A 27015-nucleotide genomic window follows, 5' to 3' on the forward strand; every position below is an offset into this window, starting at 1 on the left:
CAATTTACCAACAGCTACCTAAGGAAGTAAGTCCTCCCTCCCCACCAATCTTATAACCACAGGAGATGCTCCACTTCAGACCACATGTCCTCCCTCACCACCATTCAGGGCCCCACAGTCCTGCCAAGTGATGCAACATTTCACTTGGGAATTTGCAGGGGTCTTCGACTGCATCCGGTGCTTCCATTGTGATCTCCTCCACGTCGGGCAGACTGAGATATCGCTTTATTAAGCACCTTGGCTCTGCCCGCCGCTTCATGTGCAGATATGCTTGTCTGTGATCTCATGCGTTACCAGACTGAGATCACCCGCAAATTGGAGGAACAACCCCTAATCTTCAGTCTGGGCACCCTCAAACCAGATGGCATTAGCGTGGACCTCCAGTTTCCATTATTCCACCAAACCCCCCCCCCCCCCATTCTTCTTCCCTCTGTCAGCTTTCCCCAGTGCTCTCTCTCTCTCTCTCTCTCTTCCCCTTTGTCTCCTTTTACAGAGCCAAAATCAATTCTCAGATATCCTCTATCATAACTGATGAATACCTTTTGTTGGCCTGGCTCCTCCCCTAAATGTCTTCAGTCATTATTCTGATGCCTTCCTATTCTTTGCTTATACCTTGAAGAAGGGCTCATAGCTGAGATCTTTACCTCCTGTAGACACTGCAAGGCTGGCTGAGTTCCTCCAGCATTTTTGTGTGTTTTTACTGCAATCACAGTGTCTGCAGATGTTTATGTTTTACAGTGTTTTAATTTATTTAATTTAGACATACAACATGATAACAGGCCCTTCTGGCCCACGAGCCCGTGACCCCCCAAATAGACCAATTAACCTATAGTCCCTGGATGTTTGTTAAGAAAACCAGTGTACTAGAGCCGGGTGATGAAAAATGTGCACAATACTCCAAGTCCACTCTCACAAACGTCGTGACCAGTTGTAACAGGACTTCCCTGCCCTGTACTTAACGCCCTGACAATGAAAACCAGCATGTCAAATGCCTTCTTCACCATTATGTCAACTTTTGATGAACTATTACCTCCAAATCTCTTTGTTCTGTAGCACTTCTCAATGCCCAATTATTCACAGTGTAAGCTCTGCCCTGGTCTCACCTACCAAAGTGCACACCTTGCACTTTTCCAGGTTAAATTTCATCTGCTATTTGTTGGCCCACTCTTCCAATATCTAGATCCTGTTGTCTTTGATAATTTCTTCTTCACTGTCCATTAAACCCCTAACTTTGGTGTTAGAGCCAAACCAATTAACTATGTTAATGACATTGTCAAGATTAGTATACCTGACAAACACCAGTGGACCCAACTCCGATCTCTGCGATGTAACACCGAACACAGATCTCTAATCCCCCCACTATCATTCTTTTTCCTTCAGTCTGGTCTGTTCTCTATCAAAATTGGCCATTTCATCCTGATTTAACCTATCAGCCCAATCTACCATGCAGAACCTTGTCAAAGGCCTTGATAAAGTTTATGAAAACAATAATTACCTCCCTGCCCTCATCAAGCTTCTTGGTCACCTCTTCAAAACTTTCAGTCAAATTTCTGAGACACAATTTCACACAAACAAAGCCGCGCTGACTATCCTTTGTCCGTTCTTGCCTTTCCACATGTATGTTGATCCTGTTTCTTGGAACTCTCTCCCATAATTTACTCAGGACTAAGGATAAGCTCAGCAGCCTGTAATTCACTGGTTTATTTTCATAGCCTTTTCTAAAAATAAAGGCTGAGCATTAGTTGTTCTCCAGGACTTCCCACATCTCACCCGTGCTTATCAATAATGAAAATATCTCTGCCAGGCGTCTTGCAGTTTCTTCCTTAGCTTATCATGACATGATACACTTGATAAGGCCTCCAGGATTTGTCTGCCTTTATGTATTTTGATGTAAGATGTCATTCTTTCTGTTCTCACATGCTTTGCTATTAAAGACCAACATATCACATGTCTTCTTAGGTAACTGGTGCTCCTGGATGTGCCTTTCATTGACAGGTGTATATGGATGATACCTTGTGTGAATCTTTTTCTTTCTCTCTCTAATTTACATGTATCCATGCTACATGGCCTCTACCTTGAATGTTGCCTTTGCAGCCTCTTTGCATTGTCCTGACAATTCACAACCCCACCCAGTTTAGTGCTGTTAGCAAACAAGTATCATTTATATCTATTGTTAAAGAGGAGGCACAAGCCCATTTCCCTGAAATTTCTCAGTGTACGTCAAAATGTAAAAAGTCCATTTATTCCATTTTTAGTTTCCTATCTGTCAAGCAATTTTCTATCCATACCTCCAATATCATGTATTTAATTTTGTGCATTAACCCAGTATTTCTCAATCTGTTGTCTGCCAACTACCAGTGGTCTGTGGGTTAATTATAGGTGGTCCATGATTACATGAATAAGATAAATCTTATTGATACAGTAAATAGTCAAGTTCATTGTCATCTGGTTGTTCAAGCACAACCTGATGAAACAGAGTTCTCCAGTCCTCTGTGCAAAACATGCAGACACTCTACCAGATGTAACAAACAATACATATGCAGAACAAGAATTCCATCTATACAAATAAAGAGATAAATCTTATTTATGAACATGAGAGTCTCAGATGTGAGCAGTTCCTTTGGTCTTTCAGCCTTCTCACTGCCCCTGGTACCTACTCTGATACTCCTATATCTCTTCCCCAATGAGAACAGCTGAAAAATGCTGTGTGCAAGGTGGAAGGGTTCCTCAATGATTTTGTGTGTTTAGACAACTATCCTGGTAGATCAGGTCAATGGGGGGGAGGGAGTGAGAGTCCAGTGATCCTCTCTGCCATTCTCATGGACCTTTAGCTTGACCTCCAATCCTTCTCTCTGCAGCAATCGTACCACACTGTGATGCAGCCGGCCAGGACGCTCTCAACAGAGTTTCTGCAGAAAATTGACATAATTGTGGCCAGTAGTCTTGCCTGCTTCAGTGTTTTCAGGAAGTGCAGTCACTGTTGTGGCCTCCTGACAAATGAGGAGATTTTGCTTGTCCGCAAAACAAGCTTAGAAATTTGACCTACAAAATATCTAAACCCACTACCAAGAAAGAAGCTGTTTGCACAACAAAAAGGCAGAATTCTTATCAGAATGATAAATTATCTTGTTAGTCAACAGTTCTACCTTCATAACAAGTCAGAGATTAAAAAAAGTAATTGCACCTTTTAGCTAGATTTATTTGCAAGCCAAGTTAATATTGTGTTCAAGAAGAATATTACTATACAGGGAAAATTTTCAATAGCTTTTTAATGTTAAACTTAAAATCAATCACAGAGTGGAGAGGAACTATTAGATCAGCTGACAAATGTCTCCGCAGTATTAAAAGAGATTTATATTTTTCTTGTTACTAGATACTGACCCAAGGCTGTCAATTGTAATGTAACATGCTGCTTTTGTGAAGTACACAGCAGTGATCAACAATACACATTTAAGTAAGAGCCAAAGCAATTGTCTAAAATGATTCAACTGTGGTTTTCCAATAATCTTTTGGTGCATCAACAATGAGCAAGGCACAGGTTGTTTCTGTAGTTTTGCCAGTCTTTTTTTAATAGAGCTCTGTTAATAATTGAGTTGGCCAATTGAACCATCTGTTGAAACATATAAACAACAAAAAAAAACCTGGATTTAATCTCTGGTCTGAGTTGAGTTAATTGTCCTCCAGTGAGATATTGATACAAGTGGGATACTTCACTGAATGTTTCACTACTGAACTGGGAAATGAAAATCATTAGTATTACCCACTTATTCTTATTGCTGTTTTATACTTTTATACAAAGTTTATGTCTATGATATTTAGGGAAAGGAAGGATGCTAGGTGCCCAGATTAAATTGCTAGTTGACCTAAAATCTCCCCAAAGTGCCAGAAAAAGACCATCACTCATAACTTGGGCATGTATCAACGCCTTTAAAGCATAGGTTAATGAGGTGTAAATTGGGTGGCACGGACTCGTGGGCCGAAATGGCCTGCTAAGTTAAATTTAAGTTGAAAACTATGGTTTTCACAGGGTTTGGTATGAATGTACAAATGATTAACGAATGCCTTATGTAAATTATGTTCAGTTTCTGCAATCTTTTGTGCTAAAGGTCACCCACTGAGCAGCCCGCATCCTCAAATCCGTAACAAACACAACAGATTTACACATTATACATACTTGAAATTTAGGGGTTTTTTTTGGTGCAATGGCACTGATAGGAAATCTTCCAATCTTTAAATATAAAAACAGAATGAACTTTGCTTCATTTAGTCCAAAACTGTTCAGTGTAGGCTCATAAAATTAGTAAACTGTACAGTATCTGAAAATGGTTTTTCATTGATTTGTTTTCAGTTAACTTAACAAGTGGTGTGAAACACAAAAGTCTGTAGACATCACGATTGCAGTAAAAACACAAAAATGCTGGATCATTCACCTATTTTGTGATTAAATCAATATTCAGTTGCATTAGTAAAACTGCAACAGTTTGGAACGAGCAGCCATCTGATGTGGTAAATGCGGGCTCATTCTTAAGTTTTAAGAACAACTTGGATAGATTCATGGAATGGGTGCATGTCAGTGGGACTAGAGGAGTGACGTTTTCAGCACAGACTAGAAGGGCCAAATGGCCTGTTTTCTGTGTAGTTTTCTATGATTCTTTTGGTTACTCAAAGCAGGAAATTACTCCTAGCCCTCTTGCTCCAGTATCCTCAATTTACCAGGGATGACTCATTTAAGTGGTAGCCAAGGCTGGTTTGAAGCCTTAGCTGACCTGCAGTGAAACAGTATGTAGGAATCACAAAGACATAGGAGACTTGATAAAATCATGACCTTCCCCCATCACCTCTATTTATTTTTCCATATCATCATCCTTGTCAGGCAATTTATACAAAATCAGAATTGTAGGACTCACTGTTTGCATCAATTCAACACCAGGAAGGCCAGAAGAGTTGTCTTTAACTCCTGCCACAAATTCTATAAACCCCCTGCCAAATCCTTACACCCCTTCATGAGTAGGCACCTTGCAAACACATCATTCTGTGAAACACAAGCCTGCCTTCACTCCTGACATGGTTTTAACTGTTGATTTCCCTCCATGGGTGATACCTAGCTCATTGATTTCCTCCAGCAGTTTTATTTTTACTTCCAAATCATCCTCTGCATTTCAAAGACCACCTAATAAACATCTTTGCCAAATGGACATTATCCATCTCGCCAGCTTTGCCTTTTTGCCAAAGAAATCCTCCATGTGTGGCCATGTCATCATCCTGTCGGTTAACTTCACAGTCTCAGCATACAGGAGGCTCATCTCTGACAGTACCCTGGTGTCTCCCAGATCCCATACTTCCATCACTTGTTCCCTTTTCACTGATTTGTGGGCCTTCAGTAACTTTAAATTAAAATGTCGATCTTCCATGTTTAAATCTCCCCTTGCTCTTAAGCTTTTCTAACCTCTTCTTATCATCTCTTCTACAGTTCAGCAGACCCTTCTGAAGAGTACTGTACAATTAATATATTAAAAATGTACTTCCTGTGATCGGAAACCTCCATCCATATTTGACACAGAAACTTCCTGTCATAATTTGGCACCTTCTAATTGCATCTGGTGACCAGTATTGATACATTTTGCTTTTTTTTTTCAATTTTCTATTTCCTTGAGCTGTACTTAAGAGAAAGTCCATTATTTTATTCAGCTCTCCTAGAAATCCACACTTTTCCTTTTTTGTTAGGTAATAGAAATTAATTCTTTGATATAAAAATATGGGCAGAATCTTTTGTTCAAAATGGAAGTTGAATAATTTTTTTCTACATTATTTGAATTATTGTGGCAGTCTAACACTATTTCACCCGACATCTACAATTGGCCATCCTCCCTTTGAATGACTGCAGAAAATAGTCAATAAGACTGCATAGATCAGAAAATAAATGTTGGCCAGATTATTGTACAGCATATAAAATAATGACTGATTTTAATCTTAAAAGGCATGTAAATAAATGACTTAATTGCAAATACCAAACCTTTGCAAAACTCTACTGCAGATTCTGGAAGTTTGAAAGTGCAGGAATTCCTCAACAGATCAGGCAGGATCTATAGAGGGAGAAGCAGAGTTCACTGATATTTCATTGTATATTATGCACTCAACAGTACATGATTTACAATATCTGTGGCTTATTTATATAGAAAAATGATTTATTCTAATGCACTTAAAAGAAAATTCAACAATTTAGAGTTTTCCCTTTTTGTGCATCAGAATCTTTTGTTTATTATTAGTGTCACCATGTAAACTCCAGCATAAAAGGAATTCAAACCCATTTTGTCTACGCCACCTGAAAGAGTTATCCATTTGAAAACACACTTCCTTGTTCTTGTTCTATGAACCTCGAGGTTTCAATACTTCGCATTCTCATCCAATAACATTTTTTTTTGTCCTTGTGTCTCTGCCACCCTTCATATAGTGAGCTCCTGGCTTTCTTCCTCCAAGTCAAAACTTTCTCCTCAATTTAACCATATACCATTACAGTACGGAAACAGGCCATATCGGCCCTTCTAGTCCACACCAATTTACGTGAAACTCCACTAGTTCCACCTACCTGCTCCCTGCCCATAACCTTCCAATCCCCTCACATCCATGTACTCCTCTTAAATGACAAAATTGACCCTGCTGTAACCACCTCTTCCGGAAGGTCATTCCACTCAGCCACCACTCTCTAAGTGAAGAAGCTTCCTCTTATGTTACTCCCAACCCTTAATTTATGCCCCCTCATTCCAATCTCTCATACCCTCAAGGGGAAGAGGCTATTCACATCTACTCTCTCTATTCCCCTCATAATTTTATATACCTCTATCAAATCCCCCCCCCCCCCACTCAACCTCCTAGGCTTCAGTGAATAAAGACCCAGTCTACTCAATCTTTCTCTGTATTCTAGATACTGCAATCCAAGCAACATTTTAGTAAATCTCTAATCTTTCCATATTTACTTTATATCCATCTTAGCCAAGGAAAATTGGTCCTTCCAGTCCAGGCCCTTCATCATGATTCATTTTCTATGAATAAATTGAAAAATAAAGAAGTGTAATAAAAGGAAATTATGAAAGTCTGCAGATACCGTGATTGAAGTAACCAGGCTCAAGGGGTTGAATTACCCCTTTTCTATACAAATAATTCACAGATGTTGTAAATTATGTACCGTTGAGTGCATAACATACAATGAAATGTCACTGAACTGAAACATTAATTCTGCTTCTCCCTCTGCAGATCCTGCCTGATCTGTTGAGAAATTCCTGCAGTTTCAAACTTCCAGAATCTCAAGTATAGTTTTTCATAGGTTTGGTATTTGCAATTACAGCACTTTTTGTACATAGTTCCCTCATAATGCTTTGGACATTTGGCTTCACAGATGTTTGTGAGTACTCGCTTTACTGGTGCAGGTATAAGAGAGCTAGGCTTGCTTCTAATCTTTTGTTCACCTTTAGATGCTGTAGTTGCCATTTTTTAACATGAGGAACAGAGTTGTGTCAGTGAAAGTCCATGAACCCATTATGGGGCTAAAAATCAAGAATAAAACAGGAGACATCACCCAAGTGTTAGGATCACCAAACTCAACAGTTTGGGAAGCATCATTAAGAAGAAAGAGCATACTGGTGAGCTCAGTAATTCAAATGGCAAGGAAGACCTCCACTGCTGATGGCAGAAGAATTCTCATCGTAATGAAGAAAAATCTCAAACTCATCCAACAGATCAGAAATACTCTTCAGTCGGCAGGTATGGATGTATCAATGACTACTGTCTGCAGAAGACTTCATGAACATAAATAAAAAGGCTACACTACAAGATGCAAACCATTGGTAGCCACAGAAACAGGATAGCCAGGTTACGTTTGCTAAGACGTATTTAAAAGAGCCTGCAGAATTCTAGAAGAAGCTCTTGTGATCAGATGATTAACCTGCATCAGTGATGGCAAGAGCAAAGTGTGGAGGCATGAAATAATTGTCCAAAATCTAGAGTATGCCACCTTAACTGTGAAACATGCTGGTGGGGTGTTATTGCCTAGGCATGTACTGCTGCCACAGGTACTGATCCACTTATCTTCATTGATAATCTAACTGCTGATCATTGTAGCAAAATTAATTCTGAGGTGTATAGAAACATCTCATCTGCTCAGGTTCGAGCAAAACATTGGATGGCATTTCATCCTACAAGAAGACAATGATCCCAAACATAGTACTAAAACACCAAAGGAGCTTTTCAAAGCTAAAGTCTGGAAAATTCTTGAATGACCAAGGAAGTCGCCTGATTTAATTCCAATTGAGCATGCTTCCACATGCTGAAGATGGCTGCAGTAGAGGCATGGCAGAACATTACTGAAGAAGATGCTCAGCATCTGGTGATATCAATGAAACACCAGACTTCAAGCAGTCATTGTATGCAAGGGAGATGCAACAAAGTACCAAGCAATGACGACTTTAATATACACACCATTGCTCTGTCCCAAATATTGTGGTGCCCTGAAATGAGGGGACTATGTATGAAAAAGTCTTGCGATTTCTACATGGTCAAACCAAATGTATACAAATAACCTTGAATAAAATCTGGAATGTGCATTTTAATCACATGTGAATTATTTTATTACAAATACAAAACAGTGGAGGGAAAATAAAGGAAAAACATGTTTTTGTCTCAAACATTATAGAGAGCTCTGTATATCTGTGCATAAGAATTGGAGCGGTATGCAAACGTTTACCTTGAAGGATTTTTTAAAATATTCTGAGGACTTTTGCTTTAATTGAACTTGAACTAATAAGTTGGAAATCTCTGATTTTAGATTGGGTACTGGAATGAATATGAAAGACTGGTGACCGTTGCTGAACTACAGCAGGTTAACGAATCGTCTTCGGCTGAAAACAGAACCATAGTGGTCACCACGATCATGGTAAGTAGAGCCCTTCTTGATTATTTTATTAACTTGAAAAATTTGGAGCATTTCATTTATGTTTCACTCTCTAACTTTTACCAAAAAATTATTTTGCAGAGAGCTACACAGTAATGGAATGTCACTGACTGACTGTGAGAAGATATTAGTGCAGACTTAAATATAAGATTTAAGCTGATTCCCAAATGCAGTAATATTTTACTGGTGGCGATACTCTTCTGTTTTCTAAGCAGTACATCTCAGTACTTTATTACCTCCACCCCATAAGGGGACAGAGGTACTTTAACTGGTGTTCCTGTCTGTCTACCTGTTTGTTTGTATACCTGCCTGCCTGCTTGGCTACCTATCTATATGCTTGTCTGTCTGCTTGTGAACAATAATTGCACCAATCCTTTGTGGATATCAAAGGAACTGGAAATGTAGGTTCCAGGGGATGATATCTCAAACACAAAGTCCGATAATGAATCATTTATTGCATGGTGACCTTTTTTTCAATCTGATGTGGTAAGAAAGTTAATATAATTATCTTCAAGCATCAAAGAAAGTGGTGGAAAAAATTTCAACAGATGAAGCAATGTCTGGGGAGGCAAAAGGATGAGTGACAATTTGGGTTGAGTCCCTGCATCAGAACTTGGTCCAAAACATTGACCATCCCTTTGCTTGACGTACTGAATTCTCCCACCACAGTACATTGAACACTACAGCACAGAAATCAGGCCTTTTGGCCCTTGGAGTCTATGCTGAACTTTGTTCTTGCTCCAGATACAAGTGTCTTTTATGTCTCTGTGATAATCTTCAATTTTATGATAGTGACAGATAAAAAGATTAAGAGGCATTATAATGCATTATAATGTATATTTTTAAAAAAGCATTCAGTGGCTTTTACGCTTAAGCAACTAAACGACAAGTCAGTGCAGATCTCATCACTGCTGCTGGCAAGGTCCCATTAAAGTTATTTAAGGACAGTCTCGTTACTTATTAAATGTGGACAGTATATGTATAAGATGGTTATGGAACAATATCATTTGTGAAGTTTCAAGTTTATTTATCATATTATACCTGGAACCATGAGAAGGGTTCTTCCATGAGCTGTCTAACAGGTAAACCTTAACATTGATACAGCCAGACAAAGTAGAGGGCAAGTTTACAAATACCAGAGTATATAGAGAATGTTTGAGTGCAGGAAAAGGAAAGTAGGTTGTATTTTATGAAAAGAGAAGAACTGCTGGAGACAGCGTGTAAAATTTTGTCCTATTTAACTAGCTCCTTTTTTTACATGTACAGTAAATCCCCTGTTTATCTGGCACTTATGGGAATTGGCAGACGGTGGCTAAGTGAATTTTCCCTTGCTTGAGACTGTGTGTTGCGTGTTTGACGACTTAATGGTGAGGTGCACCAATTTTAAACTTCCATATGGTTTACCTATTTATTTTCTGCAATTTTATTTTGCCATTTGCTTGACTTCTGGATAACAGGGGTTTTACCGCACTCAATCTTGAGTTGCAACTTGCAACATTGAGATGAGATCTCTTATGTGCAACAATATTTTTTAACAGTTTAGAGAACATTTCCTCCATTCAAAGGATTACCTTGATGAATATATCAATGATATTAACAAGTCAGGTTTGGTTCCTTGGAATTTCTTTCTGTGGTCGCCACAAAATAAATAGGAAGTTTGTTATAGGGGTAGGTCACAAAAACTAGGGAGAAGGAACTTTATATGTTGCCATGTTATGCAAAAGTATTTCAAGATTATAATATTTATATTAAATGTTAAGTATTTTGATTTTAATCTCACTGTGATAATAGCAATTTATTTTTCTTACTTTTACAACTAATTATTCCAATGTTCAAGGTCTTATCTGTATTTATCTCATCAAAATAGGTGATGTTAAAATTAACATATCAGTAGCTGTTAAAATGTAACATGGAGTCTGTAACAGGCAAGTTCATACAAGTTCCACTTATTGCCATCGTTTTTATTGTCTTCTATTTTATTGTCATTTTTTTCAAAAAGCAATCCTCCCAAATGCTGCTCAATAAATGTCCATTCATTTTGTATCTGATATTGTCACTTTTTTTCCCACAAACATTTCCTACACACGTTCACTTGTTTGCGTTCTCTTGCTCTGGATCCACTTAATTGGACAATGTCACCAAAGTTTCCAGATATTGCAGTGGCAGACATTGCATGAATGGATGGGCTCAGCTGCTTTTTGTATCATGTTACGATATTCCCATCCGCCCCCATCAGATTCTATCAATGGCCAACGCTCTTGGGGTAATTTACTACCAGATAATTAATCTATCAACCTGACTGCTTTGGGATATGGGAAGAAACTGGAGTACCCAGAGAAAACCCAAAATGTTCAAATTGAACAGAGACAGCACGAGAGGTCAGAATGGAACTCTGGTTCCTTGAGCTGTGAGGTAGCAGCTCTCTCTGTTCTCCTGTGTTCAAGATTAATTCTGATTGAGGAGAGAAAAGTTGATCAGGATTTACATGCCTAATTTCTATTACTGATTATGGATCACCATTGGATAAGAGCAGGTGTGATCTCAGCTTTAATGGATCTCATTGTGTTCAGATGAATATTTCTGACTCTTGTGTCTATATACTGTATCCATCAAGATATCTATCTATCTATCTATATATATATATATATATATATATATTGTATAATCAGTTGTTAGAGAGACTAGAGGGCTTGTGATGTCAAAAAACCATACACGAGCAAAAATTATAAATCTTAGCAAGGAAAGAGAAGAGCTGAAAATAAAAATGTGAAGGTCGCAGTATTATTGGGAATCTCTTAATGTGAACAAATGGGGAAATTTCTATGGATTGTAACTCGGGACAGGATCAGGAAATGCGTGGGGCGGGAAGTAATGGACGAGGCTTCCATGAATTGAAAATTTAGCATTGAAATTCATACAAGATGCCCTACTGGCATCAAGATCATAATTAAAAATCATTGGGTAAGAAATTTAAGACTAGACCTGGGGTTTGGAATCCAAGGAGCTGATGCGCAACATGAGGCGAGTAGTGGTGGAGAAAGATGGGTCACTTTAGTGATGTAAGTGGAAATGGGGAGAAGTTGCAAAGATTGGGGTAACAAGTTTTATTGTGTGTCTTCACACAAATTTTTAAGAAAGCTGTCTTGGTCTCTTCTAGTCAAGCTCCTTGCATCTGGCAAGTTAGAGTTATGGAAAGATACAGCATGGAAGCAGGCACAAAAGCCCACCTAGTCTGTGCCAACCATCAACCTCCCAGCACCCTCTGCTGGATCATTTGGTGCCGTGTGCCTCCCATCATTTCAACTTCAAACGGGCTTGCCATGGTGACCTTGTATGTAAATAAACTTCAGCCTATCAGGGGAGTACAGAACAATTGGCTGGACTTTTCTCACCATATCCCCAGGCATCTGAAAGACCCAGGCAGGTTAAACTTAAATTTCTTGTATTCAATTTCAAATGTAGGTTTCCTGAAGAAGTGGTGTGACTTTTTAAAAAATCTGATGAATAAAGTTATTGAAATTTCTTTTCTGGTTTGAAATTGATGCTGGAAATATTTGTACTCTTCCAATAGTAAAAATGCTTGCTTTTCAATTTGGACAAATATGATGCTTATTTGTGGCAGATCGTTCATTGCCTAATGTTGTGGAATTTAAGTTAAACTGTTTGTTCAAGAGCTGCTACAGGACAATGTGGATGTTAAATGAGTTGGGTCGAATCATGAGCCTGTGTATTATCTCCAGAAAGAAAATTCTCCATGATTTCACAACTAATTCATTGTCCTAATTACATTGATTTATTCGGGGTTAACATGTCTATATTAATTTCTTACTGTCACGCATTAACCTACTGTGTCTTCTTAAAAACACACTATACAGGTTACAATAAGTGTCGTAAGTGCAATTACTTTAAAAAGTCCATAGATTTCAGATGTCATTTTTAAGGAAGATGGACATACTTTGTCACTTGACCTTTAACCACTCACACTTTATATGAACTTGATTCACTTATGCGTGTTTTTGTTGTTGCAGGAATCACCGTATGTTATGCTGAAGAAAAATCATGAACAGTTTGGTGCAAATGATAGATATGAAGGCTATTGTGTGGATTTAGCTTTTGAAATAGCCAAGCATGTTGGGATTAAATATAAACTGTCTGTTGTCCCTGACGGTAAATATGGAGCTAGAGATCCCGAAACTAAAATCTGGAATGGAATGGTGGGGGAGCTGGTGTATGGGGTAAGTATCTGATTAAAGAGATAGAGAAATTATATGTATACCGTATAGAATCAGATATGGATTATTCAAAGCTAAGGTATATTTGACGCCCAGAACCCAATTAAATAACCATGGCCATTTAGAGATCTATGCTACTTTCTTCTCACTGATTCTAGAACAAAGATTACTTCTTTATCCATGGTTATGTTACAGGAAAGTTAGAATCACTAACATTTAGAAAATAGTCCTTCAACAGACAAAATGCACAATGAATTGGTGACTCCTTATAATATTCCACTTACGTTTCGTGGATTCAATGGCCAAGGGCTATTTCCGAACCAAGAGCATTTATTCCATGTTACTTTACTAGGTTAATGAATAAAATTAGACAATAAACGTGATTTAGGGCTGCATATTTGATCCATTTAGTGGAAAATATCTTATAGTAAAGTTTGACCCGAGATCCCAGCAATTGCCTGTTGTTCCTTGTGTTTTTTTTCCTCCCATTGTGATATACAATTGGTTTGGGATCAATTCTTACTGAGTCTTGTATGCTTCCCTTTAAAGTAGTACACAGTTGGTCACTGACTGCCATGTGTCAAACTTAATCCAGCCTGTCCAAAGAAACGCAAGTGTCATTTGTAGCCAAGAATAGCCATTTGGGATTCTTTTAAATTCACACAATGCAGCAGTACTTATTGTAATTACACTCCACTCGTAAAATATCCTTGGAGATGAACTTCTATTTGATCTTCATGTTGTGGTATGTGCAGTCTGTCTATCCAGGTTAATTGCCACAGACTCATCAAAATCTATGTGTCACTCATTCATAAAATTCACTGCATACAAAATCTATCAAGTTGCATTTGTGTTCCCCCTGGAACAAATTCCAAGATCAAAAACCTACAAGTGATAGCATTTGCTTTCTACTAGAAACAAATATTGGAAATTTGGAATATCCAACTCAGTGAGGACGTCAGATGCTTAAATTAGCTTGCAAGATTCAAATCAATAGTTTGTGCATGTCTTCAACAAGCACAAAGAATCGGACAAATTTTGCCAAGAACAAGAGTTGGGAAGTGCCAATTTCAGGAGTCCAAAACTGTTTGATATGAAAGGTCTCAGAAGATCATGGTAGTCTATAAAATATAAATCATTCTCAAAGCAACGACTTTCAAAGACAAGGTAGAGAATGACCTTCGGTTCATATTTGCCACAGTTGCCACCTCCTCCAATTGCAATGAAAGTTGTACAGCTTTTAGCTCTGATGAATGTCAATCTGTCTGAGCTGTATCTGACCACATCAAATTTCTGCTTGTTAAGGCAAGGAGACACCAGCATGAGAAGTAACAGTAATTTCATAGTGAGACCAACTTTCCAAATAATCAAGGCCCCTCTGTTAATATATATGTAACCAGACCGATTGGAGATCTAGCCTCCAGTCAATAACGGCCGCCTTTCAACCTTTCGTGCACCATACCATCAACAGGACTGTGTGTCTGAACAGATCAGATGCTGCTGCTCTACAGCAGTGGCATTCAGAATTACAGTTGAATGGTGAATCTTTCAGAAAGTGAAAGTTTCAGAAAGGGCAAGCAGAAGAAAAGAAGGAAATAGAAGTGGGTTAAGATGTCCTGCGATCAGAAAGTCAATAATCGTGTGACTTCAAGTCATAAACTCTGTCATCTTTTTAATGTCTCAAGCTCCTGCATGCTGTTCTGTTTAACACTGTTGCCTCGACAACCATCCCAGTCTACGCTTTTACTCTCTGCTGATACAGCTACAAAGAGTGTAGAGTTTAATTCTCTATCACCATTTATTGGATTTCAGTTTTTTTTTAAGTTTCCTTTAGTTGTAAGTGATAAGATTGTTGCCTGCAATTTATTCTCCTCGAATGGAGCGTGATCTGTGGGGTTCTTCAGTATATCTTCTTGACACTGCTATGATGTTTCACTTATTTGTGTGTGATAAGGTGGTGTACTGCAACATTTTGGTGAGTTACTCTTGTCCATAACCTGGAACTTTATATTTTGAGATGAATGATAGACTGATCTGATAAAGCATTACCCTGAAAAGTAATTACCTCGTGCTCCTTTCTGAGCATGCTGCCAAAGACTCTCATGAATAGCTGGGAACATTGGTTGCATAAGTGTGAAGAGAGCAGTTAAGACACATTCAGACCAAAGATCCAACTTCTATGCACTGGAATCTAAGGTCACATTAGTTGCTGTCACAGCAATGAAGATTATTCCTCAATGTTGGAATATCCATCAGAGCTTCACACAATTGGTTTTAGAGTTGCTTATCAGAGTTGCTTGTCAGTCTTCAAGGCAGCTGAATCTTGGCGTTCTTACTGACATCAGAGAATTTCCTCATTGTCATATCCACAATCTATTAATGTAGAGACAGCAACAACATAATGGTGACTTTTTTCTACAGGAAACGGAAGTGTGTGTAACCTGCCTCGGGCACAGACTGAAAATGTTGAGCCGAAGTTAGCTCTGCATTAGCCTGAAATATATAAAATAAGCAGATTGCAGTTTGCAATCCATAATCCAAATGCACTTGGAGGAACAAACTAGATTATTGTGAGAAATCTGAAATAAAAATAAAATATAGATAATATTCCTCAGAACAGAGAGTATCTGCAGCAACAAAAAAAAAACAGCTGGATGAAATACATTGTCTGAATATTACCTCTGTTTCTCTCTCCCTTGATGCTAACTGATTTGTTGAGTATTCACAGCATTGTTCTTCTTGCTAATGCAGTTTGCCTAGTGGGGCTCCTGGAAAAAAAATGCCCTGCTACAATTCTAAATGACAGAGATAGTGAAGACAAATCAGTAGCAGATCATGCAAAGCAGTGCAACCGGGAGAAACACTGCCATTGCTTTTGGATCCACATGAACTTTCATGGATAAATACTTCACCATCTTCTAACTGAGCAGTTCAAGACAATTTATGCTGAGGTTAAAGGGTTCCAAAATTGACACAAGCCTTAAATGGCAAAAATCAAGGCTTCTGTTCGAATACTTTTGAAAGAAGCTTCTCCAGGGAGAATCAATTATGCCTGGAAATTGATCCACAATGTTATTTGTTCTCCAAGTTTCTTTTTTAAATGGTGTACTCTACCTTCCAACAGAACAAATCTCTTCATCAAAATACCTGATTCTTAATTCAATCTTGAGCAAAGCATGATTCTTGCAGCAATCGATCATAGCAAGGTTTCCAAATAAACATAATGCTTTATGAACAGCCTTTATGTTTAATTCCACCTATTTGCAGCAATAAGAATTCCACAATTGTGGCCAAAATGGAGGGAGGACATGACAATAATTAGTTCAATTAACTGAGATCAATATCCATTACTCTTCAGCAGTTAAGGGATTATTCTTCTTGGCATGGTGAAACTCATTATACTTTCCTTTTTAAAATATAACGTATTAAATATAAAGCCTTTTATTTGTTTATCCATTGCTATTTATGGTTAGAAATAAGGCAGTTCAGTGTACTGCATGCCCTGGGAATCAGTATATAATGATGTATACTTAAATGCTATATGAAATGTCATATTTGAAGCTGTATACATGAGTAAACACTTAATAATCATGGTTTAGTATTTAAGAAGGCCCTGCTATCTTATCATCAGTTTATTCCACTCTCTTCAAAAATTCTCAAATCCTATCTTTACTAAACTTCCAAACATCTGTGTCCTGCATCAGCCACATCGATACTTTGCAGAAAACCTGCACCAATCTGTGCCAATAAGCTTCAAGGCAGACTCTTCAGAGCCATTCCACCATCTGTGAGTCAAATGGAACAGTCTCTACCAACTTGGATGTGTGCATCTCTGACAACACTTAAGAAGTTCCACAGCAATACAGGACAAGGCAGCTCAACAACCACCCTGCCTCAACCATTGGCACACCACAGTTCCAGTCTCTCTACGAGAACTGGATCAAAATGCCAAGCTTCTCCAATGGTACATCTTAGCACACCTTGTTCATTCATCATTACAATGTCCAAATCCTATTCCTACCTCTCTGTGCCATAGGATTAACTTCACCACCCATGTTCAAGAAGGCAGCCGTCCACCACCTTCTCAAAGATGATTGAGAATGCAGGACTTCTCAGTTAAAGGAATAAAAGTACTATTGTTCAATATTCCACTCAGCAAAGAAATAAAGGAAAACTCAAGAATAATGTTCAACACTACCAATTGGATTATTACTTTTTCTTAAACAATTAGGTTTCTTTGTATCGATTTAATTTGTCAGGCTGAGCTATATTTGAGGAGCATCTAATTTTCCATTTCGTATCAGTCTAGTCACTTTTATGGTGTTCATATTGTTGCCATGTATTATGAATATCTGCCATAAGAGTAGAGAAATTTATGTTCATTAATCAATTGCATTAATAAGTTCAACAAGCAAATTAACAAAGTAGTAACGTTATTGTTTACTTTTATAAAGTTATTGCAATGTATTTAAAATTGATACTAATTAGCATTCTCCCCACTTCCAGAGAGCTGATATTGCTGTTGCACCACTTACTATAACTTTGGTTCGAGAAGAAGTCATTGACTTTTCCAAACCTTTCATGAGTCTTGGTATTTCAATAATGATAAAGAAGCCCCAAAAATCCAAACCAGGAGTGTTCTCTTTTCTGGACCCTTTGGCTTATGAGATTTGGATGTGCATAGTCTTCGCCTACATTGGAGTCAGCGTAGTCCTTTTCCTGGTCAGCAGATTCAGTCCTTACGAATGGCACATGGAAGAAAATGAAGAAGGACGAGATCCTCAAAATACTGAGCCACCTAATGAGTTTGGGATATTTAATAGTCTCTGGTTTTCTCTGGGTGCCTTTATGCAGCAAGGATGCGATATTTCACCAAGGTTTGTCATTATCACATTACCTTTGTGCATTTTATGGTCAAAAACTGATGCCATGGTGCATATACGTTACTTTTATTCCACTTTATTTTTAATTTGTTTCCCCCAACAACTTTTATTTTAACATCCATGCCAGTGCGGTAAGATCCACCCATTTGATCATCACACTGCCACACCGCTGAAATGCACAAGTGGCTTATTTTCAATGTCATTCACACAGCTATCTGAATAACTTATATACACCATGCCGAGACCGTAAAATGCATAAGGTCTGTCTGTCTCCAGCACCCTTGGAGGGCTACCGTGTTTTTGCTGCATATCGCATTTTACGGTCAACAGTTCGGTGTATATAACAAAATCTTGCTACATTTTGTGAGCACCTCCATTTTGAATGGAGAACTTGAAAACCAAATGCAGCAACACCATTAAGGAGCACCTCCAAGCTGGTCTTGGTTCCTTTTGATTTTGCATTAATTAAACCATCCTTTTTTAGCTTGCTCTCATATTTTTGTTCCATTGTCTTCATTTCATTTACAGGTTGCAGTATCCCACATTGTAGACCTGCACAGCCTAAATCACAGGTAGATGTTAAGGAAACCTCTCTTGCTTAAATGTTAAGGTTCTTGGAGATGGCAGTGACATTTACAAGCAGGAATGAGTTTTTTGAATTCCTTGTTTTGATTTTCTACCAGTCGGTCATTCACGGCCTAAACGTTAAGCTTCATCTTCCTCTCAGGAAGATTAATATTCTCATTGAACCTAATACAACCAAATAATTGTAAGTGAGAAACTGAAATGCAAGTGAATTCCAAGTAAAATAACGTATCATTCAGAATAAAAATGACAAAAAATGTTTAAAAATTAGCTTGTAGTGAGAAATGTAAACAGTTTTTTTTTCTGTGATTCACAAAGTAAGCTGAACAATCAGGCCACAAGGGAAAAAGTGGGAAAAGGCAACATAGATGCTAGAGGAAGCCATTCTTGGCATCTGAGTACAATATAAGGAGAAAGGGAAATTCTGGTAAAGTTACTGAGGCATATATTTACGATAGGTTAATGAAAGAAATGCACTGAAGTTAAGTTTTTACATTTTCATTTAATTTTATTGGAGGTAATTGCCAAAATAGCACTCCATCAAAGGGGAGCATTTATTATTGTCGCCCATAATATCCCATTTATTGCACTGACAGAGGGTGAGTATTCTTAAAAGATTTTTTTTAAATTATGGAATATTTTGGTCATTACACAATTTTCATCAACAAAACACGCATGGTTAGTTGATAAAGTTCTCTCAATATGCATCTGGCCTGTAAAATGACCCCTTCTGAAATTCCAAGACACATTTAGTTGGATATTGACATAGAATAGAATTTTAAAGGGAGCAATTCCCGTCATTTAAGAAAGAAACATGATTCAAAGGCAGGACAAATGTTTAAAGCAATCTGAAATGACTCAGCTTTTAAGAAGTTAAATTTCTTGCCACTCATGACTAACTTTTCCCACCACAGTTGGGAAGGTAATTTTTCTGCATTTAAAGCAACAATCAGTACTTTTTATGAAGAGTCTTCCACAGGATTTTTGAACACAAGTTACATCAGAAAAGAATGTCAGATTTAAGGACCATCAAAACATGAAAAGCTTCTCAATACAATTTCAAATATTTAAATGATTAATTTTGCACGTTTCTAGTGTGTATGCTCCTGTTACTCAGGTAGATTTTCAGTCAAAATGTGGCATGGTGAGGAAGTGGTGAAAGTCATCTCAGATCAGCAGTTAAAATTAGTATGGAATCTATATTGTATAAATGCTTAATAACCAAATTTTCATTCTTGTATTGATTGCAAAAGGGGATATATTCTTCTACATGTTTTTTTCTCACTTTCATACTGTTACCATCACATACTGGTAGATATGCAACAATGTCCATATAAAAGTCAGTTCAAAAATGGGTGCTAGATTCTTTTCCACCATTTTTTTGTCATTAAAAAGCATTTTTAAATTTCATAACAATGTTAAAATTGAAATGGATCTGTGTTGGCCTACAAAAAGGGATAATGCAATTTGATTTCTTTCATCTTTTTTTTCTCTATTAGGATTTATATTTCTTCTCTGGTCTTGTTGTAAATGCATATGTTTTATATACAACCAACAGAAACTCACCAACGCTCCCAACAACTTAACCTGACAGTGGAACGCCTTCACTTGATTCAAAATATCCAATTAGATGGCCAATTTTTGGCTCTGACGGTTCAAATGAAATTTAAAATTCCAATGAGATACCCAAATTGGTCATCTTTGTTCCAGAGGTTAAGCTGTTGTTGTATAATATCCTGGATGGGGCTTTGGAGTTTTGAAAATTGTTATGATACAGCTGATATCCCAAACCATTACAAGTGCCATTGATATCTTTAGAACTCAAATCATTTGAGTTGATCAGCTGTGGACATTTCTGTTTTAAAGAAACACATTTTTGGCTTCTGAGCGCAAAGGGTGTTATTGAAACACACTCAGATTTGATTCAAATCTATTCAATATGTATTATTTTTAATGAACAAGCCTTGTCAAACAATCTTTACAAATGAACAAATTAACTGTGAAGACTCCAGAGTAACTTGTTTGGGACATGGCAAAAGGAGGGTGCAGCATATTTTTACAATGTGAGTATTATCATCTTTTATTTTCAAGAAAGTAAAAAAAGATTATGTAATGATTCAAATGTTGATTTTTTAAAATTCAGGTCTATATGAAAAGTAATTCTATAATTTCTACATGCCTTTCATGCATTATATGTAAAAATCCCATGCAATGCAGTATAATATTGTCTATCAAGCATTTCCCTTCAATCTTTCCTTTAAAATGTAATGCTTTTTACCTTATTTGAAATCTTTAGTTTATTTTGAAGGAAATTTTCAATGGATTACATAAAAATATGGCAATTTTATTTTGAATTACTCTACGAAACAAGATTTACATGAGTTTAGTTTCAATGTATAGTTGCAAGATAGCAATATTTTAAGACTGTTGCATTATACATGATATCTATTGATCAGATACTATTTATGAAATGTCTTCAAAATTGCCTGGGCAGGCAAAGATTCACCATAAGTGCCCTTAACAGTCAGAGAAAGAGAAGCAAAAGAGAGTCCCCTCAAAGTCGCTGAGTGTCTGTGAATTAACCTCCACTTCTCCCATAGCTTCTGCAGCTGCAAAGACTCCAGTTCAGTTTAAGCCATTGGCAACCCCAGCCCAGATCCAAACCTCTGACACGATAAGAAAGCCTTCAGCACCAAGGGCCATTTGGGAGCCCTCCTTGCTCTCAGCACTTCTACGCATCCCGGTTCCGATAACTGTTTCTCATGAGCCAGTTTCCAGCAGCCCGCTGCCTGGTGTGAGTCCTTTGACCTCAAGTCACCAGCAGCCTGTGACCTGTGTGGGCTTTTCACCCACAAGTTACCAAGAGCTTGCCGCCTGTGTATTCTCCAGCTGCAGAACCCCTCGATGATTCACCACCATGGTCACTATCCTTACAGTCATCTGCTCTGCTTCTCCTTCTCAGTGAGAGGTGTTCTCCCTGTTACTGCTCCCCTGTGCCAGTCCTCTGCTCCTCCAGAGTCTGCAAGCAGTCGTGGCTGCAGCCATTCACAGGTGCTGCCATCTTGGCCCCAGACCCAGTGGACATAGGATATTAAATAAAACACTGTCAGCTCCTTTAACAGGCTGCTTAAAGGCTGGATGGAATCGGTGGCAATAAGATTGGGTGGTAGGACCCTTCGGAAGAGTGCTGCATCTCCGCTGCTCACACATCCCATTACAGCAGCTCCACCATTATTTTTAGCATTTTTTAAAATCTATTTATTTCATTTTAATTTTAAAACTTATTTTAAACAATTATATGGAACACAAAACACCAAAGAAACCCCACTTCCCAAACCTTTCCTAAATAAATCCAATTAAAGGGAAAAAAAGGAAGAAAAAGTCATTGCTTACAGTGAAGCACATTGTATAAAGTCAGTGTTATATCCTTTAAAGAAGTCTTCTCGCTAACAAGAAATGATCACATGGTGTCAGTGAAGTCCCTATATATTCTAGATCAGTGGTTCTCAACCTTTTTCAAACCACTTTAAGTAATCCCTATGCCATTGGTGCTCTGTGATTAGTAAAGGGTTGCTTAAGTTGATATGTGAGTGGGAAGGGAAGGTTGAGAATCACTGCTCTAGACCCAACTGTTACTGAAATATTTTGCTTGAGAAAAATTGTCATTGGCCCATTTCATTTGGAGCAGCGGTTCTCAACATTTTTCTTTCCCCTCACATACCACCTTAAATCTTTGGCTTGGCTTCGCGGACGAAGATTTATGGAGGGGGTAAAAAGTCCACGTCAGCTGCAGGCTCGTTTGTGGCTGACAAGTCCGATGCGGGACAGGCAGACACGATTGCAGTTGTTGCAGGGGAAAATTGGTGGGTTGGGGTTGGGTGTTGGGTTTTTCCTCCTTTGCCTTTTGTCAGTGAGGTGGGCTCTGCGGTCTTCTTCAAAGGAGGTTGCTGCCCGCCAAACTGTGAGGCGCCAAGATGCACGGTTTGAGGCATTATCAGCCCACTGCCGGTGGTCAATGGGGCAGGCACCAAGAGATTTCTTTAGGCAGTCCTTGTACCTTTTCTTTGGTGCACCTCTGTCACGGTGGCCAGTGGAGAGCTCGCCATATAACACGATCTTGGGAAGGCGATGGTCCTCCATTCTGGAGACGTGACCCATCCAGCGCAGCTGGATCTTCAGCAGCGTGGACTCGATGCTGTCGACCTCTGCCATCTCGAGTACTTCGACGTTAGGGGTGTAAGCGCTCCAATGGATGTTGAGGATGGAGCGGAGACAACGCTGGTGGAAGCGTTCTAGGAGCCGTAGGTGGTGCCGGTAGAGGCACTTAAATAATCCCTTACAAACCACAGAGCACCTATGGCACATGATGCTATAGGTGCTCTGTAGTTAGTAAGGGATTATTTAGGGTGGTATGTGAGTGGGGGGAAAAAAAGATTGAGAACCACTGCTTTGGAGTTATTAAACTGTGCACATAAGGAGTCAATGAGGTACAATTGAGACAGTGGTTTTCAAACTTTTTCTTTCCACCCACTTGCCACCTTAAGCAATCCCTTACTAATCACACAGCACTTGGCATAGGGAATTCTTAAAGTGGTATGTGAGTGGAAAGAAAAAGGTTGAGAACCACTTCTAGATAAGGCTGCCAGATTTTCAGAAAGTTGTTGAATCCTTCTCTAAGACTATATGTGATCTTTTCAAGAGGAATGCAACTGTTCATTTCTAAAGACCATCTAATCAGCAAGGAGAGGGGAATCTGATTTCCTTGTCATTATTATGCATTTCCTGGCGATGCATCAAGAGATTTCCATAAATTTAATTTGGGAATTGGTTAAAGATCTACTAACGCTCGTGAAATTCCCCAATAAGCAAAGCTCGGGACCTAATGGGAAGGTGACTCCATGATCTTGACACAGAGGTCGTATCAAAAGGGCTTTACCTTTGTAGAGAGCCAGGTAGAGTACAGGAAGGAGCCACATCTGAAGCACGTTTCTGACAATTCAGGTTTAGTATCTATGTAGTTTCTGAGGGGTGAGATACATTAGGGTTGATGGAGGAAATTGTAGTGAACCAGTCTGTACTGGGCATTAATGGTAGCTGACAAAACTGCCTTGACATAAATCTGACCAGAGCTCTACATCAATCATTATGTTCATCTCACTCTAGATTTGTGCAAACCTGACTTGCATTTTTACTTTGAACGTTAAAGATTATATATTTGAATCTAATTTTAATGTCACACATGTTAAACTTTCCCGTATTCTCTAATTTGATGTATCTTATTTTTATGGAAAATCATTGTATTATTGTGTTCCAATTTTATTCACGAGACACTGGTATAACCTTCAGTGTAATGCCAATCTCATTTGCAACCATAATTCCAAGGATATTTTTGACTGGCTTAATATCTGATCAGCTTTGCTGTTTTTGTAACTACACTTATAACAAGGTATCATCTTGAAATATCTTGAGTTGCTTTATTAAACATTCAAGGAGAGATAGGATACGCAGTATTTGTGGAATAGAACTAAATTAATTCAATCCATGTACCTTACAGAGAAAAGCAGAAATTAATTAGATTAGACATTAATTTTTGATGATTGTAAAACACAGAAGTCTGCAGACACCATGGTTGAAGTAAAAACACAATGCTGGAGAAACTCAGCAGGTCAAATAGGATACTACGTCTTGTCTTTGGCTTGGCTTCGCGGACGAAGGTTTATGGAGGGGGTAAATGTCCACGTCAGCTGCAGGCTCGATTGTGGCTGACAAGTCCAATGCGGGACAGGCAGACACGGTTGCAGGGGAAAATTGGTTGGTTGGGGTTGGGTGTTGGGTTTTTCCTCCTTTGTCTTTTGTCAGTGAGATGCACGGTTTGAGGTGTTATCAGCCCACTGGCGGTGGTCAATGAGGCAGGCACCAAGAGATTTCTTTAGGCAGTCCTTGTACCTCTTCTTTGGTGCACCTCTGTCACGGTGGCTAGTGGAGAGCTCGCCATATAACACGATCTTGGGAAGGTGATGGTCCTCCATTCTGGAGACGTGACCAAAGCAAAGATAAATATACTTAACCAAAGTTTCGGGTTTGAGACCATCAAGGGATGACAAAGTATAGGTAGCACCCAAACAAAATGGTGAGGGTGGGGAGGAGCACAGTTCCACAGGTAATAGGTGGATATGGGAGGGAGGGCACACCAGCAAGCAGGGGGAGGGGGGATGGTCCTGTGAATAGAGAGGGAAGGGGTTGGAGAAAAAAGACAAAAGGAATGGGAAGGGAGGGATATCGGAAAGTAGGAGAGCAGAAACCGGAGAAGTTGATGTTAATACCATCCAGTTAGGGCCAGCGCACCATTAGGCCAACCAGGCAGCCGCCTAGGGTGCAGACCTCAGAGGGATGCTGTTGAAGAAAGAATCCAACAGCTTCAGCACCTCTGGGTCATGAATGACGTGGTTCTGACTGGTCAGGTGGAGGCAGGAAGTGGTACAGTGCACATCAAATGTCACATCAGGTATTGCCCCTCCGCTCCACCCGGTCAGCACCCCCTGTGCTCAGCCCGGCCTAGGGCGCGAAATAGTCTGCACTGGTCCTGCATCCATTTGGAGATTGCCCAGATGGGAAATTAATCATTGCTTCTCAAATTTACGGGTGGCCATGGATAGACATTATCAGCATGGGAATGGGGTGCTGAATTGAACCCACTGGGACATCCTGTCACTGATGCGGAGATAGCAAAGGTGCTCAGGGATGCAATCTGACAGTCTGTGCCCAGTCTCTCCGATGTGGGAGAAATGGATGCAGTAAGATGACTACCGCAGATACACAAGTCAAGTGTTGCTTCACTTGGAAAGCTGTCTGGGGCCCCGAATGGTGGTGAGGGGGGAGGTGCCTGCCACATTCCCGCCCACTTTATCTTTGCTCTATGAAGCACACTGCTGAGTTTTTCCAGCAGCGAGTTTTTGCTTTTGATGATTGACTTGTTCAACTAGTGGGAACATTCACAGACTTGTTTGAACCACCAGCAAATAAAAGGTTTTATTTCATGCGTGACAGCAGAACGGTAAGAATGCGTGAAGTAACAGTTGTACATGCAATGATAATTAACATTACAATTATTCCTGTGAATCAATTCCAGTCATCACAAATCTATCCATTATTTTTATAACGTCATCAGTACTTTGCATTTGTCAGCATGAATGTTTCGATTGGATTTGCTGCCAAAGGTGCAGAGGTGAATCATTATAAGCCCAGAACAGGAGACCTGTATCAATTCTGGGCCAAGCCCAAACACAAAAACGCTGGATGGACTCAGCTGGTCTCGCAGCCCCCATAGGAGGTAAAGATATTGGTGGGCAGACTCCACGAGGCAGTAGATCGGAGTCAAAAGGCTTTTATGAGCTTAGACGTTAGCCGGGGTTGAGAGAGCATCTGGCCTAGATCCAAGCAGGAAGTGGTCTTAGCTCGGGACCTTTATTAGGGATGGGTCAGAGGGAAGAAAGGGGCAGTCCAGGCCAGTAAATACAGTTATTACAGCGGTGTAATGCTTCATACCACCACAGATCTATATTACCAACATTTCCGGTCTGAGCTCTTACTCAAAGTATCCTTTTCTTAAACAAAGTGCTTTGAGGTATGGGGGATAGAGATGTATGGTGATTGGATGCCCATGGTGAAGATGAAGCAGTCGACTTCAGGGAACTGGATGTTTGTGAAGTGATGGATGCCATGTGAAGTATCCAGGATATATGTGTGGAGGGACTGGACTGGGGGGGGGGCGGGGAAACAAACTGAGTTGAGGTAAGCAGATACCAGTTCAGTGGGGCAGGAGCACGCAGAAATGATCTGCCTGCCACAATATTTGGGGCTGTGAATTCTGGAGCAAGTCTCTGAAGGTCTGTTATCCACACGCTCAGGCAGTGTGCATGGTGGAATAATCTCATGTGCAGGTTACGTACAAAATCCTCTCCTCAATGCTTTGGAGACATCAGGAGTTGTAGAGGAAGTGAGCTGAAGAAATGATTGCTCAGGAGAGATTTGGAGAGAACATTCTGGGAGAAAGACAATGCAAAGTGATCAAGGATGGAGTCGGGAGATGGCTCCGATGATTGTGCAAACTGGTATGCAAATGAAAGACAAAGAAATTAATAATAATGTAGAAATAGTAGAAGGACTCTATGATTTTAATATTATCTTGGGGATAATTCAGTGCCCTCCATAATGTTTGGGACAAATCTTTTTTTCCCCTTTATTTGCCCCTGAGCTCCAGAGTTTAAAATTTGTAATCAAACAATTCACATGTAATTAAAGTGCACATTCCAGATTTTAGTCAAAGTTATTTATATACAGTTTTGGTTTGACCATGTAGAAATTATAGCAA

General features: G+C 39.1%; 1 protein-coding gene and 1 long non-coding RNA gene across 9 annotated transcripts in view; one reads left to right on the forward strand and one right to left on the reverse strand.

Annotated features, from left to right (window-relative positions):
* Positions 1 to 27015, forward strand: part of LOC138740366 (glutamate receptor 3-like) — a 265786-nt gene that overhangs the window by 169555 nt on the left and 69216 nt on the right. For all 8 annotated transcript variants that reach the window (XM_069892912.1, XM_069892910.1, XM_069892911.1 and 5 more), the window contains exons 9-11: positions 8819 to 8926; positions 12973 to 13179; positions 17683 to 18053. In XM_069892912.1, the coding sequence (XP_069749013.1) occupies positions 8819 to 8926; positions 12973 to 13179; positions 17683 to 18053 (686 nt within the window). The remainder of the gene's footprint in view (positions 1 to 8818; positions 8927 to 12972; positions 13180 to 17682; positions 18054 to 27015) is intronic.
* The window catches only part of LOC138740367 (uncharacterized), a 212461-nt gene that overhangs the window by 166148 nt on the left and 19298 nt on the right, over positions 1 to 27015 (reverse strand). The gene's annotated exons all lie outside the window — the stretch shown is intronic.

The sequence above is a fragment of the Narcine bancroftii genome, chromosome 8 (assembly GCF_036971445.1).
Source record: "Narcine bancroftii isolate sNarBan1 chromosome 8, sNarBan1.hap1, whole genome shotgun sequence".
Taxonomy (NCBI): domain Eukaryota; kingdom Metazoa; phylum Chordata; class Chondrichthyes; order Torpediniformes; family Narcinidae; genus Narcine; species Narcine bancroftii.